Below are 19,855 nucleotides of genomic sequence, written 5' to 3' on the forward strand. Positions count from 1 at the left end.
TGTGGCGTCCCTCCCACGGGCGCCACACATGCCTATGTGGCTCCCCTCCTGCCGGTGCCACTGACCCAGCCGATGTGGCCCCCTCGCCGCTGAGCTGGTGCGCCCATCCGACGTGGCAGCATGTGTGGCGCCCCTCCCAACGGCGCCACACATGCACTTGTAATCCCCCAAAACATACTGTGAGACAATTCCTCTGGGACTTAGCCGTTTTGCGAGGCTCGATGTGTGGCGCCGATGCCACGGGCGCCACACATAGAGGCTCGCGAAAACGGCTAAGGACTTATCGTCCGGAGCCCCTGGATGTTTTCGACCCAGTAGTTCATATAAGTTGTCATGTGTGGCGCCGAAGCCACGGGCGCCACACTAGCATTTGTGGCGCCAGTGGGAAGGGCGCCACACATTGACTTGTGTTAAAAACATGAAAAATCCTACCAAACTCAACACATACATACCCATTTCAACACATACATAGCCATTTCAAACATCTTTGGTTCAAACACAACCAACATTTCAACACATACATACATATAGGGGTGGAAACTGGTAGTGGATAGTCCATATTATCCGATATTCGTATTCGAAAAATTAAAAATGGAAGTGGTAATATCCGAATCCGGACGTCTGTAGAAATGGATATGGTAAATATCCGGATCCGTTTTTCAAAAAGCAAATACAAATATGGTATTGAATTTTGAAGCAAATGTGGATATGGAAATGGATATATCCGTATCCGAATAAGATTATGTCAGCAAATTTTAGTAATTCAACCCCAATATGCCAATTATCTAACCTAGAGAAACTAACAAATGGGCAAAATGTTCTTTTATGTCATTTCATTTAAACTACTATGCATTATATCAGTATATTTATCTCTCTACCATTCTATAGTTGGCGCATTATAAGACATGAATATATTATTTCCTTATATTCGTATCCGCTCCGAATTGAGAAAACATCCGATCCGTATTCGTATTCGAGTAACATCCGCTCCGAATTCGTATTCGGCAACATCCGTATCCGCATCCGTATTCGTTTTGGAAATATGGAAACGGATATGGGAAGGGCACTATCCGATCCGCATCCGATCCGTTTCCACCCCTACATACATAGGATTTCAACACATACATGTAAAATTTCATATCTAGGGTTCCAACAAATCTTTGGTTCAAACACATATACTACAATGTAGATTCCACCAACATAAATTTCTACATATCCAAATCCAAGAAATCTACCAAATCTAGGGTTCATACCCAAATCTACCAAATCCACCAATATTTGAAACTATGTTTAAATGAAGAAGAGGAAAAAAAAAGAAGAAAAAAAAACGTCGCCCAGCTGAAGCAACCCCCAGACGCAAACGAACGCACGAACAAAAACGATCACTTTAGCGTCCGCAGCACGAGTGCACGACGAACGCTCGCGGATATTAAAATGGGTCGCGCCGCTGGAGATGCACTTGACCAAAGGCCGGGCGCTGCATAACTCTGCAGGAGCCAAGCAAGGCAATGTACGAGGCGGCGACCGGTCGACGGTCAGGAATAGTAGTAGGAAGAGTCTTTCTCGGTCGGTCGGTCCGGCCGGCCCACCTCACCTACGCCTATGGAGAAATAGCAGATGCTGCTGCAGAGTGCTGAGAGGGTCAAGGCTGGCTGCCCAAGTCAATGCCTTTATTTCCTCGACTTGACAAAACAAAAGCATCTTTGGACCCGTCACTCGTAGTACTGCCTCTTTTCTTTTAGAAGCTACTCTTCCTACCTTTGCCTTGTGATGACCAGCTACACTCGCTATCTTGTTTTCCTTTTTTCTTCACTTTGCGTCCTACTTTTCCGCCGTTTTCTTATTCGAAAAATCGCAACTTGCACGCGCAAAATCGCAAGCACACACGCGGCAACGCAGATCAACAAATACAACCAAAAGGTTTATGAAATGGTTTGACAACGTGACAGCTCATATAGGTAGTGAAGTGAACCCACATTAAAAAAAATAAGTAAGATCTCAAAAAAGATTTGGGTGTGGTAGAACTTGGAAGCATATGGCTCCGTTTTCATGTACAAGTTTGTACCCTAACTTTCTCTTGCTTATAATTTAAAAAGTAAATATTTTGCATCTCTACTTTGTACATTCTTCGGTTTGACATGTATTGAAGGGGGTTAACGTGGAAAATCCCCCTTAATACTCTCCAAACCATTCCAATCAACTTGAGAGGTGGATTAACCTAACAAGGCCTAAAGTATCCAAAAGTGAAAGGAATTGCACTGGTTTCACAACTCCAAAAAAAAAATTGACCCCTTTTTCAAGATATTGACTCCTTTGTACCCCGCATTTAGCATTAATTTCTCATTTTGTGCTGCATTCGGCAAATTTTGTCTATACTATGTACCACATTTTCACATTTCGCGGTGAATTGATTTGATTGGTGGCTCTACTAATATTGATGGGACGCAACGCAAATCTCATAGGGCTTTTTGGTTAGCTCGAAATGGCTAGCTAAAGACTGATTAAATCGGTGGCAACTAGAAGCGTTGCCAGCGACCTAAAGCCCCCACACGGCATGAAGCGTGGGTTTTTTAGAGGACGGCGGTTGCGAAGGCGCTCAAAATGAGGTGGAGTGGCACATTTGTGGAAATCACCAGAAAAACCGTAGCGAAATTAATCTAAAGCAGAGCCCGCCTGTCACATTTGTTAGAGTTAGAACTCGTCAAATGGAATATTAATAGAAAGAGCTTTTGAATGAGATACTCACTGAGTAGGGGTATCTGGCTCCCCAACTCCATTGATCCTCTACTCTTAGAAATTGAGAAACTATGTTTACATGCTTTAAATTGTAAACAAATCTAGACGTATTTAATGGTGTATCCTACAAATGCGCTCATTATAGTGAACCGTGATATTTTCAAAACTCTCAATTTTATCAAATTTTGTGTAGCCCCTAATTTAAAGAATCTAGATTTGTGATTTCGCATTCTTGCAGGTTATATCATTGACTACTTAAGTTGTAATCTAGGAAAAAATATATCTCGGTACACTCTGTCTAAATTTAGAGTAAATGTCAACTTAATGTCAAAAGATAACAATGTGTACCAAAAACTCTTGTCTTGCTTATTTTAGTTTTGATAATCATGTTTACAAGGTTTAGAAAAATATAAAACTTTGGACAATAAATTTAGCAAAAAAAGTTGAAAACAAAAATGTTAAGGAGAACTATAACGAATCGGGGGCTTAGGCGCTTAGTGTTACCCGCTCGCAGTGCATCCTTCAGCATGTGGAGCCTCGTCACGCAGTAATGAGATAATTCACATTTACACATGTTACATGTCTTGTGTGGAGAACTATACTGTTTTCAATGCCGCGGGCACTAAAACCACGTGTTTCGGTTACAGGCAAACGCCAAAATTAGATTACCTCAACGATAAGCTTGCCAAAAAATGAAAACAAAAAGTATAAAGGAACGCGACAAGGGCTCAGCTAGACCCGCGTAACTCAACCCGCAACCCCAGCACCGCACCGCGAGAAGCTTCATCACACAGTATGATGACAATCTGCAAGTTCGCGTGACATATCTTGTTTGGAGATTTTGATGGTTTTAGTGGAGCGAGCCCTAAAACCATGTGCTTGATAATTGAATTTTTTTAATGCTACAAACACTGAAAACAGATGAAGCCAACTTCCACTATAAGCTTACAAAAAAACATTTTACAACAAAAAAATTAAAGGAAAACTAGGACAATAATTTAGACGATAGTCCGAATGTTTAGTGTTACATATCATGTTTCGAGGATACAACCGTTTTCAATAGTGCAAGCGCCGAAAAGCTCCAAATTCGACAATTGATTTTTTTTGAATGGTGAAGCACAAATGGATAGGTTTTAATGGTGCGAGTCCAAAAACCACATGCTGGATAGGTGGATATTTTTCAATGGTGCAAACACTAAAACAACATTAAATTTGACGATAGTGTGAATGTTTAAGTGTTGCATATCTTGTTTTGAAAATGAAGCTAGTTTTCAATAGTGCAAGTATTAGTAACTCTCTGGATTCGGCAATTAGATTATTTTTTGAATGGTGCAATCACAAACTAAAACTTTTTTTTTCGAAACACAGTACAATCAAAGGCGCTCATACATACGCGCACACACTCACTCATATGAAAGCACACACACCCTACCCCTATGAGCACCTCCAAGATACTGCATCGAAAAACTGATCCGGCGGGTCTTGAGATTCAGGCGTCTCGCTATCGACGGGAACGTCGTCTCCCACTGAAGAATATTTCGCCTTTATGAGACACCAAAGTGTCAAATCTGGAATTTGAACTTTGCTGGGATAGGGGTGCCACTGCCCTTATAACCATCCAACCGCGGGTTGGTTCTCATCACAAACTAAAACAAGACGAGTCAAAGTTCCAGTAGAAAAAATAAGCCTGAAAACCAGCAGAAAAATCTACGGAGAAAATAACCGGCAGAAAACAAACTTGTTCAGAGAGAGAGAAAAAAAAGATGCATCGCGCACGCCAACCAACTATATTGCGTCCATCACCTCTAACCTCCCTCCTTCCCCTTCTTATTCCCACAACCTCCCCTCCCCCGCTCAACCCAATTCTCTTCCTCCTCCGCGAAACCAACAACAATGGAAGTTGCTGCTCCTCTGAAGCAACAACTCCTTCCCATGGCGCCGCAGGACCCCAACTCCCCGTCCTCCTCCACATCTTCCTCCTCGCCGTCCTCCGCCGCCGCCGCGTCCCCTCGTCCGCACCACCCGCTCCCGCCGTCCCCCAGGCCGGTGCCCCGCACCATCGACACCACCCCGTTCCCCACCACCTTCGTCCAGGCCGACAGCGCCTCCTTCAAGCAGGTCGTCCAGATGCTGACCGGCGCCGACATGCCGCCGCCGGCTCCCTCTTCGTCAGCGCAGAGGCCGCCCGCCAACAAGGCCCACCACCACGGCGTCGCCCCGTGCCGGCCCAAGAAGCCGGCTTTCAAGCTGTACGAGCGCCGCAGCGGCATGAAGAACCTCAAGATGATCGCGCCGCTGGCCATGGCCTCGGCCGCCGGGGCCTCCCCGAGGAAGGCGCTGCCGGAGCTGCTGTCCCCGAGCGTGCTCGACTTCCCGTCGCTGGCGCTCAGCCCGGTGACGCCGCTGGTGCACGACCCCTTCAACCGGTCCGCGTCCGCGTCCCCGGCCGAGCAGGAGGCGGCGGCCGCGGAGCGCGCCGCCATCGCGCGCAAGGGCTTCTTCCTCCACCCCTCGCCCCGCGGCGAGGCCCCGCCGAGGCTCCTGCCGCTGTTCCCCGTCACCTCACCAAGAATGGCCTCGGCCGCGGCGGCGCCGTCGGAGTGAAGTTGATCGGGTTGCTATTATTCCGCGCGTAGAGTATACGGCGTGGACTCGATCGTTCCCGGTGCTTTTCTTGCTGTAATTTTTGGTCGCTGTTGTTGAGCGATGATAGCTCCCGAAGAAACGGAAAGGAATCACACTCTTTGAGCTCCTCCTCCCCTGTTCTGATCTCGATGGTAGATCAGTGCTGGTAGTAGTGCAGTAGTAAATTTCAGTTGTGCCCAATTCACTCGCCATTAACCCTGTCCGTTTCATTCGGTTACTGCGCAGAGATGCTTGTCATTCCTTTCATGGAAACACCATTAATTTCCCAATAATTGTTGCAGCTTTCTGAATTCTCTTTACCCAAATCTAGCTAACACTGCCACGAGTAGTCCCCAACTGGAATTTTCCTGCAGCGTGTGTAGAATTAAGCTTAATGTCAGAGTATCTTCTTGGACCCTGCGAGCAACTGGAACTCTGCAAATTCGCAGTGATCACGATACCGAGCAAAGAAGCGTCACATCGAGTTGCGATCTTGAATGTTCTTCAGAGAAATTTTCGCTAGGAGTACAAAATTTGGATATTTTCTTTCTTCCACAACCGTGTCCCTTTGAAAGGTTCCACCACTGATCTGGCATGGGTTCTTGGTCAAGGAGGCGTCGTTGTCACCCAACACCTCGAGCCACCAGTGGTGGTTAGACTGTCCGGTTGACCATCTTTGGCATTGCGGGAAAGGTGTGGTGCGCCGGCGGCCCGCGACCGATGGCCGGCACTCCCTCCGACCACCGGAGCACTGACCTTGCTTTCCATTCAAAAGTAAAGTAGGCATGCACTTCCATGGTGCTCACCAGGTCGGCGTGGGCACATGCCTCTCAACCTTTCCGCGAGAAAAATTAACAAACGCAAAGCAATCTCGAAACGGAGAAAGCAAAATGCAGAGAGAGTTTCCACTAGCAGTATGACCAAATGGGCTGATGGGCCCGTCTGGTTGACCGCTTTGGACCGGCCGGCCGGCCGGAGTAGGACTGACGCCAGGGAGTGTGGCGGGCAGGAAGATCCACCAATTCTACTACACTGTCTTTCTTCGCCTGAACCGTTTCTAGAAGGAGCTTTTGACTGGCTTTCTTCAGAGGTTGGTGGTAGATCGGCATGAACTGAATTATGGCCGTGCGTGAACTGAACATGCTAATTACGCCAGCCGCTGCTGTTGACTTGTGTGTACGCTAATTAATCGCATCATCTCCGACTCTCCGTGCAGTCCCAGCAACTAATCCGGGCCCCATGTGAGATGATTACTTTCCGTATCTGCACTGCTCCAACCATCCTCTGACTTTGATCACTCAGCAAGCAGCAACCCAGCCAGCCACTCGCTGAACTAGCTTTAGAGGCGAAGCGAGGTGAAATGGCTTTGTTTTAAAATGGCTTTGTCGCAAAAACAACCATTGATTCCGTAGAAACGAAGGGAGCTTGCATGCGTACCCTATTTCAGCACCCATCTGCTTGACCCTTGCGTGCCTTTGGACTACAGCCCTTGTACCACTGTACTTGTCACACATCTATCTAGCTGAATTTTAATCCGTCTCAAGGAAATGACTATGGCAATTGGCTATCTTCCAGAGAGATAGCGACATGGATGCCCAATTGCACATTATCTTAGCTTAGCCGAGATGGCTAATGCATGGTAAGTACTGCCAAATTAGAGCTGTGCCTGCTTGTTACAACAGCAAAATTCTACTCCTAGCGTTCCTGTGGTGAACTGATCAACTGAAGAAAGGTCAGCAAAGACTGCACCTGCACGCACGCATCTCACGGCGCCGTAGACCGACGTCAGGAACGAAGATTAAGAGAGAGGAGGAATCCATCCTTGTATGCACATCATGTAGGATGAGACGGTGACATGTGCAGTTTGGAACTTGGATGCTGCTGCTGGCCAATGGCCAATGGCGTCGCCAAGCTAGGAAGACGTCGCCAACTGCATCCGGTGTCCTCCTTGACTTTGGGCAGGGAGCCGCCATGGCTTGGCATGGCTGCTGGCTTGGCGCATATCAAACGGCAGAGTCGCAGTTTGCCAACGAGATGGTACCAAGCATGCGTTCACACATTGTGCCCAAGATAATAATCAAGATATATGACTGGAGTACTGGACTACAAGGTCTCTAGGTAATCGTATTGTTATGTGAGTTCTGAGTATCGAGACATAACATATGCATGTAGTGTGTATATATGGTAATTTGATACCGTGTACCAACGACTTGAGAGACGAGTCCGGTGCGGTGTACATGTCTGCATCTGAACTGGTGCAAGTAAATTCGGAAGTCAACTAAGCATACAGCGAAGATAATATCAAATATTGAGATGAAAACGTACGATTCCATGTATTGAATTGTATTGGCAACCTAATCGGTAGTCAACTGAACATGTCAACTATGATTATGTATCAAACTCTCTTTTTCCTCTTGTTTTTCCATGATGGAATTGATCAAGCTCTTTTTTCTTTCTTTCCCAAAAGGCAATAAAACTCGGTATTATGAAGTTAGAAATCGTCGATTTCCTCTTTCCTTCCGTTGGCATGGCTGCTAGTTTGGCGTGCATCAAACGGCTGAATCGCCATTTGCCAACGAGATGGTACCAAACATGCATTCCTGCTCTAGTTGTATTACGGTTAGGGGTCACATTGTGCTCAAGATAATCAAGATACGGTTTTGCTATGTCTCAGTCAACTGAGATTTTCTTATGTCTAAATCACTTACAAAAATGTGCTTTGAGTTGCATTTTTCTGTTAAAAAAGTGCAATTGCACTTTTCTGATAGAAATGTGCAACTGAACCAGTTGCACTTTTCTTTGAACTATAGTTGCACTTTTCTTTGAACTATAGTTGCACTTTTCTGAGTTGACTGAGACTTAAGAAAATCTCAGTCAACTGAGACATAGGCACACCCATCAAGATATATGGATAGACTACAAGGTTTAGGTAATCTTACCGATATGCTAGTTCTGAGTATCAAGACATAACATATGTATGTAGTGTGTATACATGGCGATTTGATATGGTCGTACCAAAAATACTTCAGAGACGAGTCCGGTGCGATGTACATGTCCGCATCTGAATTGGTGAGTAATTCGGAAGTCAACTAAGCATACATAGAAGATAATATCAAATATTGAGCTGGAAACGTACGATTCCATGTATTGAATTGGCAACAAAATCGGTAGTCAACTAAGAATATACATCAAACTCTTTTTTTTCCTCTTGTTTTCCCATGAAGGAATTGATCAAACTCCTTTTTTCGAAAAGGGGAATAATAAGACTCTGTATTAGTGAAGTTAGAAACATTATTCTCGATTTCCTCTTTCCTTGGGTTGGCATGGCTGCTACTGCTAGGTTGGCATATATAAAACGTCAGAATCGCCATTTGCCAACCAGATGGTACCAAACATGCATTCCTTCTCTCCCCGCTGTAATTATATTAGGGTTCACATTGTGCACAAGGTAACCAAGATATATTACTAGACTACAAGGTCTTGTTGGTACACCTGATATGTTGGTTATGAGTATCGCGACATTTGATATATATGTAGCATGCATATATGGCAATTTGATATGGTCGTACCAAAGACTTCGGAGACGGGTCTGCTGCGATGTTACATGTCTGCATCTGAATGGCTGTAAACAATTCGGAAATCAACTGAAGATACAGCGAAGATAATACATATGAAATATCCAACTTTAAATGTACGATCCCTGTATTGAATTTGCAAAATCCATAGACATGTTAACGAAGATCAGATATCAAATTCGTTATCCTCTATTTTTCTCAATGAAAGAGTTGACAAAACTCTGTTTTTTTCTTTTCTTTCGAAAGGGGAATAAGACTGTTCTTTTAAGCTGAATATTAGGTTTCCCCACACTGTTTGTAAAGTTAGAAAAATTATTCTCGATTTCCTCTTTCCTTAAGGGAGCCATAGGTTGGCATGGCACTGCTAGCTTGGCCTACATAAAATGGCAGAATCGCCATTTGCCAATGAGATGGTATCAAACATGCTTTCCTGCTCTTCCCGCTCTAGTTATATTAGGGTTCACATTGTGCACAAGGTAATCTAGATATATTACTAGACTACAAGGTAGTTAGTACACCCTAATAAATTATTTATGAGTATCAGGACATTTGATATGTACAATATGTATGTATGGCAATTTGATATGTTCGTTCTGAAGAGTTCGGAGACGGGTCTACCGCGATGTACATGTCTGCAACTGAATTGCTTTAAACAATTCGGAAATCAACCGAAGATACGGCGAAGATAATACATATGAAATATCCAACTTGATATGTACAATAGCTGTATTGAATTGGCAAAATCCGTAGTCAACTGAACACGTTAACAAAGGTCATATATCAAACTCGCTTTCCTCTTTTTTTCCATGAAGAAATTGATCAAACTCTCTGTTGTAAAGTTAGAAACATTATTCTCGTTTTCCTCTTTCCTTTCTGAAGGAATTGACCAATCTGTACTGCACATTAAGTTCTTCTAGTTCTGAAGAAAAGAAATCAACTACTAGTTTGTTGGACAGTGGCATGCCTAACAAATGTTAAGAAATATCGAGCTAGAAACGTACGATTCCTGTATTCAATTGGCAAAATCTGTAGTCAATTGAACATGTCAGACTCATTTTTCTCTTGCTTTCCCATGAAGGAATTCATCAAACTCTGTTTTCTTCTTTTCAAAAAGCGCAATAAGACTCTCTATTTGGAGTAAAATTAGTAAGATTATTCTCGATTTCCTCTTTCCTTAAGGGAGCCATGGGTTGGCATGGCTACTAGCTTGGTGTACATCAAACGGCAGAATCGCCATTTGCCAACGAGATGACACCAAACATGCGTTCCTCTCTTCTCACTCTAGTTATATTAGGGTTCACATTGTGCACAAGGTAATCAACATATATTACTAGACTACAACAAGGTCTAGTTAGTACACCCAGATATATTGGTTATGAGTATCAGGACATTTGATATGTAGTACTCCCCTGTCCCAAAATAACTTGCTCAACTTTATTTAGATAAGTTGAGCAAGTTATTTCGCGATAGGGAAACTACGTATATATGGCAGTTTGATAAGGTTGTACCAAAGACTTCAGAGACGGGGTGCGACGCACATGTTTGCATCTGAATCGTTGTAAATAATTCGGAAATCAACTGAAGATACAACAAAGATAATACTGTATGAAATATTCAACTTGAAATGTACGATCCGTGTAATGAATTGGCAAAATCCATAGTCAATTGAACACGTTAACAAAGATTATACATCAAACTCATTTTCCTCTCTTTTTCTCCATGAAGGAGTTGATCAAACTCTATTGTAAAGTTCTTCTAGTTTTCCTCTTTCCTTCCTGAAGGAATTAATCAATCTCCACTGTAATCATGTTCGTCTAGTTCTAAAGAAAAGAAAAGAAATCAACTACTACTACTGTAGTTTGTTGGACAGCGGCATGCCCGAAGATGATAGCAATACCCATCAGTCTAGCTCTGTCACGTCGTTTTTTTTCCACGGTAAATTAGTCTTGCAGGCAATTACTATGCTGATTGTCCAGTAATCGCTAACCCCTCGAATTGGTCAAGCCTTCCTCGGGGAACATGGAGGAACCGCGAGCTTTTCCATCGGGACGACGAGAAGAAAACGCAAAGTTTTTGGTGCTTTGCATGCGTTCCAAGCTCGCGGTGGCGGAGCGTATATTGCGAGAGATCACTTGAAGCGTAGTTCAGATCGTGATTAGTCAATGGCGTTCACTACATTTATTTCCCTGATAGCATCAGAATAAACGCACACGCACTCGCATACAGCTTTCATTCTGGCATCCACGATGCGCAAAGATTAGTCTTCAACTTGTTTTTTTAGCAAAGAAGTAATCTTTGACTAAGGCACAGTGTACGTTTGTTGAACTTGTTTTATACACTCTGCTGTGGAAAAATGGCCGCAGAAGTAGAAATAAATTGGTTAAACAAATGATAATTAAGATCGCTTCAATTAGCAGGGATATGCTAAATAAACATTATAGAATAGCACCCTTTGATAAAAGATGTGAAGCAAGAGGCTTCAAGAAAACTTGTATTTTCATAACTATAGATTGTACACCACATTTTCCTCAATCTGTGTAATTAGATCGAGGGGAGTACAAGACTTGAAGAGTCTTGCTTTGCGGGTAGTTCTTAAAGAGTCAAAAACATCTTAGTTTAATACTCACTCTTCTCCCAAATACAATATGTTACGTTTGTCTCATATTTAGGTTATATTTAGGAGCATAATGAGTAGTTTGTAGAAAGTAAACTAGTAACATGTACAACACCAAATCAATATACACACCATAAAATATATTCTTATATTATATCAAGCTAGTATTATAGGTGTTGTTAGTTTTTTTAATAAACTTTGTCAACTTTACATGTTTGACTTTGAAAAAAAAAGATATACACTTTTTTAAGGAAAAGAGCACAAGTTATAACACAATTGGGGATATCTTTCGGAAACATCATTGTAGGTTGCTGTCTACAGATAACACAGATCATTGCAAATCATGTCTTCAGGCACTACAAACTACTGACAGACCATAATTAACTGGTTAATCTTGTGTACACCGACTGAATAAAATTAGTATAAACCAAGCACAGCTGCGACTACACTGTCTGGAGAATCTGATTAAGAAAAAATGGCTGGAGGTCAGTCTGAGCTTCCTGGTGCGAGCTAAGCATTTGGCGTCAGCTCCAGAGGAAGCTGCAGCGAAGGAATAAGTGAGCTAGAGACAGCCACTGGTCCCGGCCATTAGCAGTTAACTAATCGCTAGCTGCTCAGCCAGTGTGAGCTTTGTGCGGGGAGAGAATCAAAGTAATCTTCCTCAATTGAGCTGCTGGTCGATCGCTCCACAGTCAGAGCTCAGAGGTTGCACTGATTGGCCACAGTGCGCATGGTCGGACAGTCGGATTACGCGGCAATGACCGACGAGACCGGCATTAATCATTCGTTCGTGCGTCGCATGTGCCCTGGTCGTGGCGGACATTACGGATCGGGTTAGATAAAGATGGGGGCACTAATTGTGTGGGGTTTTGTGGGCGTCGACGACAAACAGACACCTGTTCTGTTCTGTTCGTCGGTGGCTTGAACTGAGTGAGAAGCTTCGTTGGTTTTACAGGTTACGGGCAGCATGAGACAACTGCGCTCGGACATTGTCTCAAAAAAAAAAAAAAACTGCGCTCGGAAATAAGAAAAGCTGCACAAGGCCGAGCCATACAGCGGCCTATGACGGTAGGTCGAAGCAAGCCCACACGGCAGCGTTGGTACGAGCAGCAGAGCAGACACAGTGAAGCGGCCCACGCACTGGTCGACCATTTTCTTTCCGCGGAACGAGGACGCACGGGCCGCTGGTACTGGTAGTGGGTCGGTTTTCTGGGCTGGCCCATTCGTGCCACAATTCTCACCGCGCCCACGAGGGGCGGCCGACCAAACGCACGCGATTCCACCACGCACCCCATCGTCATCGTGCCTGCGTGCGTGCGTGCGGGGCGGCGCGCTCGGCACGGGGGAATCCGATGCCCGGAACCCGTAGTTGGTGGCGGGGCAATTCGCCTCAGTCGTCTCTCGTATAATCGGTAGGTCCCGTCCATCGGATCTCCGGTCAACAGAAGCAATCCGCAATCGTGTGAGGTCACTCCCCGGAGCAGGCCCCACGCCAATCAGACACCCACCCCACCTTGGCACATCGCCGACCGCCGTCCACGTTACAGCAACGGCGACGCGACGCGCAGGATGTACAATATCACTTATCTCGCGCGCCACGTCAGCCTCCACCCACCCAACCATGCTCAGCTGCTCACCCGTGTTGCATGCGGGCCTCTCCCGGCTCTGATAAGAGAAAAAATAAATTTAGACAAAAATGATAAGAGAAACTTATCAGGCTCCGCATCTCGCACTGAAAAAAAAAAAGCTCTTTTGCAACTTTATCGACGATATGCACCTCCTCACCACTATCACGTAAGTGTCTGAGAACATCCGCCATGACTCCGACAAGGCGGAGGGGTGACGCCTGGTCGTCCAAGAGCAGGGCAAGTTCTCCATGGACCTTGACACCGACAAGGAGTAGTGAGCCGCCGCCCGCGTCACAACCTCGACTATAGGTTCTGGTGAGTCGAATTTTGGTAGTTAGGATGCCATGGCGGCCAAGATGACTGTTTACCCTGTGGGACGTGGGTACCCGCGGGGATATACCCACTAAGAACTAGGGAACGTGGGCAAATTGCCCCCATGGGCTAGCGGAGCGGGTACCCAGTAAGCTGGTGCCCCCCACAGATACCCAAGAACCCACCTGTCAGCCTAACAAAACCTTCCCAGATCCCATCTCGGAGACCATGAAGGCCACGAGCCGCCCCTCATCACTCCCAACTCCATCAGGTGGCGAAGAACGAATGGACATTTTCCATCTTTTGTATTCGATCCCTCTCTAGCCCCATCAGACCACGGCCGCAAGCACCTCCTTTCTCTCCTCCACAACTCACAGGGTCACACGAGCGGTGGCCACGCACCGACACAAGGAGGAGCTCGTCGTCGGAATCCTCCTACAGCTGCGCTGCATGAGCTCGACGAAGTTGTCCCCTGCATCTACTTGCCCGAATCAGCTCGTCACCGGTATCCTCCAGCAACAGCTCGCTTTCAAGGTGCATGTGGAGTATCCGACGTACTCCTGCAGATCCCGCCATCAAGGTCCACAACGAGGGTCGGGTACCCTTCGTTTGTGGGGACGGGGGATGCCCCCCTCCATAGGCTAGCGGGTATTGGCGGGGACAGTGGAGTCATCCTCGTTCATCCCCGTCCCTGTCACCACCTTAACATGGCGGCGAATTCAATAGGGTTAAATTTCTGCTGTGCTCGTTTAATTTCCCTCGAGAAAGCTTGTCTTAAGAAAAATACAGTTTCGTTTGCCGTTTTTTCTACACAACGAAGTTTGGGACTACAAACTCGTTTTTTGTGACCTATATCCGCGAGTTTGCAGGTTGCGGGGGCTGGTAGAGATGCTCCAAGCACAAATAACACTGATAAGCCATGCCCATTTTCCCTACACAAATAATTGCTCGAGTCATCGAGTGAATAGAATGCATTTTCTTGTGGGGGCAGCGGTAGAAGAAGAAGACGACCACACGCGACACGCTCCGGCGAGCGACGGCTCCACGCGCGCGCACCAGCCGTACGGGTTTCCAAGTGTACTCTTGTACTTTTCCGCCTCCACGCCCAGCACCATCCCATATCCGTAGCAGCACTACCTCCACGCACGAGCTTGCCCGTCAGCCTGCCTGCGGCTCCCAAGACCGACGACGGCACCTGCTCCAGCCACGACGACCGTACAGCGAAGGTGTACCAGTACAAGAAGCTTCCGGTGAGCTTGCCTGGGACTGAGGCTTCTGTGGCTCTGCCTGAAGACTGACGGCGTTGCGCAACTCTGCATCTGCTTCTGCTGCCGCGACGACGACGACGACGGAGGCGTAGGCGTACCGAAGCTCCTTCCCCTCATCTCCATTCGATTCGGTAAGCTACCTCGCCCGCCTCCCTCCTCCGTCTCCCAGCTCCCGGGATTCCACTCCCCACTCCCCACGAGCGCGCACGAGGGCGACGCCTTTCCCGTTCGCGCGCGCGCGCGTGCCACCATTACATTCTTTCCCCCAACTTTCCCGTTCTGTTTATTCCGCTCCCCGTGATCTAGATTCTTGCTCCACCGGGAGTTTTTCCCGTTTAGATTCGATTCGGTTTGATTCGGATGCGGTTCTCCTTTTCGTGCCGTCAGTCTACCGTCATCGTAGCTGCTTCGCTTGGGACGAACCAGCTTCGAATCCCGGCGGAATCCGCAAGAAAGATAACAATACTACCGTCTACTGGCGTCTGCTTGCGGGCGACGCGACGCCCCTCGCTTTCCCGTTCGGTGCGGCGGTCTCCGCCGCGCCGCCCGGCCTACTCATTCGCCGAGGCATGTACGGCCCAATGTTTGGCCACTGCCTTTTGCTTTCCCGAACCGGCGGCTCCCACCGATTTGCCCGCCTTTTCTTGCTTGGTCGGTAGATTCCGCCAATCCGCTGCTAGGCTCTTAATGCGATACTCCGCGTGTTCCAAAAGTTTGGTTCCGCCCATCTGATTTTCATTCCCGTGTATATATTTGCAGCAGATTGATCCAGGTCCATTCAGTTCAGGCGGAGGGAACGGGGGCGACCGAATCTGGCCGGAATGGCGCGCCGGAGCGGAGCGCGGTCGAGCAGTCAATCCGGGGTCCCGACTACCGCGGGGAGGGATCATCGTCAAATGCGGATCCTGCTCTAGCATCCGAGTCCTCTCTGACTGATCCAGCTCCCGGCTGCAAGCCTGCGCGCGATCCTGCCGGTGCCGGTGCCGGTGCCGGGCGCTCTGATCCGGGTAACTAACTAACCCAAGGTTTCTGCGGAGGGGATGGACGACGACGAGTACTCGTGGGTGCGCCGCACCAGGTTCACGCACTCCGTCGTCAGGTCCAGCTCCATCTCCGGCAGGCGCTCCTTCGACGAGCAGTTCTACCGCCGCAGCGCCACCGACCCAAAGCAGCAGCAGCAGGCAGGGTTCGACTACTCGGAGCTCAGGGCTCCCGCGCGGAGCCTGCAGCAGCCCAGGGCCAAAGCCGCCGTCCCGGCCTCGCCGGCCAGGCCGTCCATCCCGAGGGCCAAGCCGGCAGCAGCTTCTTCGCAGGCCGCTGCGTCTTCAGAAGGTCAGCTGAAGCAGCAGCATGCTGCTACTAGTGATGATGGTCTGCTGCCAGCGATGAAGCAAGGTGGGGAGGTGGGACACAAGGGAAACATCCTAGGCGTCGAGCCCCTGCATATTCCTCCGCGGCATGCTGTTCAGAGTCCCAAGAGCCATGGGAGCCCGGACACGCTCGAGTTCTCCTTCCACTCCGAGGAGCAGAGCCTGAGGCTGCAGAGGGTGTGCTCTAGCCCATCTCCTTTCTCTGCGAACGACGCGACACTATCCGCCAAACCGGATGCACGCAGCGTGTCTCTCAGGGTCGTCGGAGACGGATCAACGAAGCCCAAGAAAAGATCAAAATCGCCGATCCCGACGCGCGTCATCTCCGATGTCTTCAGGGAGGCCAAAGCCGCCAGCAAGAGGTTCTCCTCCCCGCAGCGGCCGAGGAAGTCCAGCTCCGCGCGGTTCCTGGATGATAGCCCGCCTTTCGCCTTCTCCTCCACGAGGGTGGCGGGGAAGCTGGTCACCAAGAGGGCCTCCTCCTGGCCGAGGAACTCCGATGCTAGGGTGGCGAAGGTCGCTGCGCTGGAGATACTTGAGAAGTGGACGGTCGACCGCTCGCAGCTGCTCATCGGCCATAAGTTTGCGGCGGGGGCTTATAGCCGTTTGTTCCACGGAATCTACAAGGAGGAGCCTGTTGCAGTCAAGTTTATCAGGCTGCCTGATGATGACGAAGATGAGGAATTGACTGCTCGCCTGAAGAAGCAGTTCACTGTCGAAGTCACCATTCTAGCTCGGCTCAATCATCGTAATGTCATTAAGGTAACTGCCCGGATGTCCATATACTTTTTCTTCTGGTGTTCTCTAGCTATTTACTGCGAATGAGTTAGCATTTGTTACTTGCTTAGATAACCATCCAATAGCGTTTTGTCTTCCCATGTATTCATGGAGCTGCTCATACTTGGATTTGTTTTCTTTTTGTTGTTGTTGAGTCATGCAGCACACCTTTAATCATTAACAGGCACATCATCCACTGGGATATTACCCAAATATGTAGCAACATAGCAACATCATAAGCCTTAACTTCACCCTTCCATATTTGTTGTTTTTCCGCAAGCACGATTCTGCTGCAGTAGATTCAGGGTATTTCCCCCTAAACACATATACAAGAATATGCTCACTGCAATTGCCCTGGAGATGGCAAGTACACAACTAATATACTAGTCAATGTGTTTGGCTTTGACATAACTATCTGACTATTCCCGCACCCATCAGTTTAGTCAATGCTGTCATAGTTGTCAACATCATGTATTTCTCGTTTTTCTGCAAGCATGGTTCTTCTGCTAGTAGGTCCAGGGTATTTTCATCAAAAGACATATTCGAGGAATATGCTAACTGAAATGGCAAGTATCTTCCCCTGCCCAATAAAAAGATGAAAAAAAAAATCCCCTGGACATGACATGCACACAAGATTATTAGTATACTAATCCATATGTTTGACTTTGAAATGATTATCTAACTACTCCTCAACCCATCAACTTGATCAATGTTGTTATAGTTGTCAAAATCGCATGGCAGTGGAATGATTAATCAGCATGTACCATTGGATTTATTTCACAAAAATAATAAGAAATGCATATTCTTGGCTTCGTATTCGAATACCCTCACCAGTGTTATATTTATAACATTATTTCTTATATTTTTTAATGACATTGTTTCTTATATTTTTTAAACAACATTGTTTCTTTCGATATCATCTGATTAACGTAGTAAAGGCTATATCATCATACTGTAACAACATTTCTTCATGTTGGTTCTCCAGATATCAGTAACAAAGTTTCATTTTTAATCCATTCTCAATGTTGGTTCAATGTTAATAGTTGTATGCAGCAGTGGGATGATTAATTAATATGCACCTTTGTTATTACAATACCTCGACCATCATAGCTGTTTCCTTGTATTTTTCTGGACAACATTGTTTCTCTAGATATCATCTGATTTAACGCAATAAAGTCAATATAATCATGCTGTAGCAATATTTTATTATGTTGGTTCTCTAGATATCATCTTATACAGTAACAACGAGTCATTTTTAATCCATTCTCAATATTTTGTTTAGCTGGTTGGAGCATGTAGCTGTCCACCTGTCTTTTGTGTCATCACCGAGTTCCTGTCTGGAGGTTCTTTGAGGTCTTTTTTGCGCAAGCAGGAGTGCAAACAACTTCCGCTGGAGAAGATTCTCTCCATTGCCTTGGACATTGCATATGGCTTGGAATATGTTCATTCGCAAGGAGTAATCCACCGTGATGTGAAACCTGAGAACATTCTATTTGATGGAGAATGTTGCGCAAAGGTTGTTGATTTTGGAGTAGCTTTTGAAGACGTATACTGCAATACATTGGAAGATGACCCAGGTACATATAGATGGATGGCGCCAGAAATGTGTAAGCGGAAGCCGTATTGTCGGAAAGTTGATGTTTATAGTTTTGGCCTTGTCTTGTGGGAATTGGTTAGTGGTTCAATGCCTTATGAAGAGATGACCCCGCTCCAAGCAGCTTTCGCGGTTGTTAATAAGGTATTTGGCTCTTGTTAGTTCCTTATCTTTAGTAATCCAGGACTTTGCAATTTGCTTTCGTTTCTAGTGAAGAATTTTTCTCGAGAATTACACATTTTGCCAATTTGGACATGAACTGATGCCTAAATTTTAGTTAGTATATATACGTGTGCTTTCCTTACGGGCAGTGAACTGTTTGCTAATGAAATTGACACGCATAATTTCCCATTTCAGAACTTGAGACCGGTTGTTCCTTCGAACTGCCCGGCACCAGTACAACAATTGATGGAGCAATGCTGGTCCGTTCAACCAGACAAGAGGCCTGAGTTTAGTCAAATAGTTAAAACTCTTGAAAATCTGAAGAAGGTTCTTGATAGAGATGGAACACTTGACAAGATCCTAGGCGCCAGCTGCCAGGAAGCTCAGGACCAAAACAAGAACAGGCTTGCGAACTGGATCCAAAAGCTCTCATATAGCCAGCCTGATTTCTCAGGGACTCCACCGCCAAAGCTACTGTAATTATGTGTCCTTCCCTTCTCCCCCGAAATGTGTCCCGTGATAGATCACAACTCTGAAAATCAATTTTTCTATGTATATAAACACAAAACTACTGAAGACGCATTTTATTTACAGAACACAATAAAAACTTGTCCGCATTTTGTCTCTGTTTAGGATTTTTTTTTTTTGATTTATCTCAAAAGAACGCACAGAAATCTTGGCTATGTCTATGTGACATCAGCTAAAATTTGAACTCGGAAGCAATGTGAGCCCTAAACTGTAGATGCTTGCTGTGTCAAGTATCGGAGGTATTTGTGCAGGCATATTGGATGTGTTAAAATTTTGTTTGAAACGGCACATATTGCCCCTTGGAAAATTGGACTTGTCATCTTCTATGTAATCTACTTGGGCTTGCTTTTGAACAAATCTGAGCAGGCTAAATTGCAAATGAGAATTCAGGCACAAGCTACAAAGTATGTGGATCGTAACACACGAGTGTGGGTCGTCAAACACGTCGAAACATGTTTGGGTTGTTTTTTTTTTTTTGATTAAAAGGGGCCACACGGCCCCCAATTTCATTAAAGAAATTAGAGTCTGTTATACAACAAAACAAAAACGGATACTCCAGCAGGAACCTCTGCTACTCAACACACCACTACCACACAGGAAATCTAAAGCCGGAGCAAAAAGACTAAAACTTATTACAACTTCTCTCTTTTTTAGGAACTAAGGTCT

The 19,855-nt window shown here is 46.1% G+C and overlaps 2 protein-coding genes across 3 annotated transcripts; both read left to right on the plus strand.

Annotated features, from left to right (window-relative positions):
- Positions 1–4,563: 4,563 nt before the first annotated feature.
- LOC127326877 (VQ motif-containing protein 4-like) lies at positions 4,564–5,681 on the plus strand. Its single transcript, XM_051353657.2, has one exon. It carries the CDS (start codon positions 4,630–4,632, stop codon positions 5,338–5,340), a length of 711 nt encoding a protein of 236 aa, XP_051209617.1. The 5' UTR covers positions 4,564–4,629; the 3' UTR covers positions 5,341–5,681.
- An 8,810-nt stretch (positions 5,682–14,491) lies between these two features.
- LOC127326862 (uncharacterized) lies at positions 14,492–19,287 on the plus strand. 2 transcript variants are annotated; one of them, XM_051353643.2, is made up of 4 exons: positions 14,492–14,889; positions 15,518–16,890; positions 18,188–18,643; positions 18,857–19,287. In XM_051353643.2, exons 2-4 carry the CDS (start codon positions 15,799–15,801, stop codon positions 19,139–19,141), a joined length of 1,833 nt encoding a protein of 610 aa, XP_051209603.1. In that variant the 5' UTR covers positions 14,492–14,889; positions 15,518–15,798; the 3' UTR covers positions 19,142–19,287. The 2 variants fall into 2 exon arrangements, with proteins under 2 accessions (XP_051209603.1, XP_051209610.1); XM_051353650.2 differs by having other exon boundaries at positions 15,521–16,890.
- Positions 19,288–19,855: the final 568 nt, after the last annotated feature.

The sequence above is a fragment of the Lolium perenne genome, chromosome 1 (genome assembly GCF_019359855.2).
Source record: "Lolium perenne isolate Kyuss_39 chromosome 1, Kyuss_2.0, whole genome shotgun sequence".
Lineage (NCBI taxonomy): Eukaryota > Viridiplantae > Streptophyta > Magnoliopsida > Poales > Poaceae > Lolium > Lolium perenne.

Bases quoted from the DNA above. Each gene is read 5' to 3' on its own strand.
- LOC127326877 (XM_051353657.2), top strand. From the start codon at position 4,630: ATGGAAGTTGCTGCTCCTCTGAAGCAACAACTCCTTCCCATGGCGCCG.
- LOC127326862 (XM_051353643.2), top strand. From the start codon at position 15,799: ATGGACGACGACGAGTACTCGTGGGTGCGCCGCACCAGGTTCACGCAC. The intron at 16,891-18,187 runs GTAACTGCCCGG...TATTTTGTTTAG, and splicing joins ATCATCGTAATGTCATTAAG to CTGGTTGGAGCATGTAGCTG. The intron at 18,644-18,856 runs GTATTTGGCTCT...TTCCCATTTCAG, and splicing joins CTTTCGCGGTTGTTAATAAG to AACTTGAGACCGGTTGTTCC.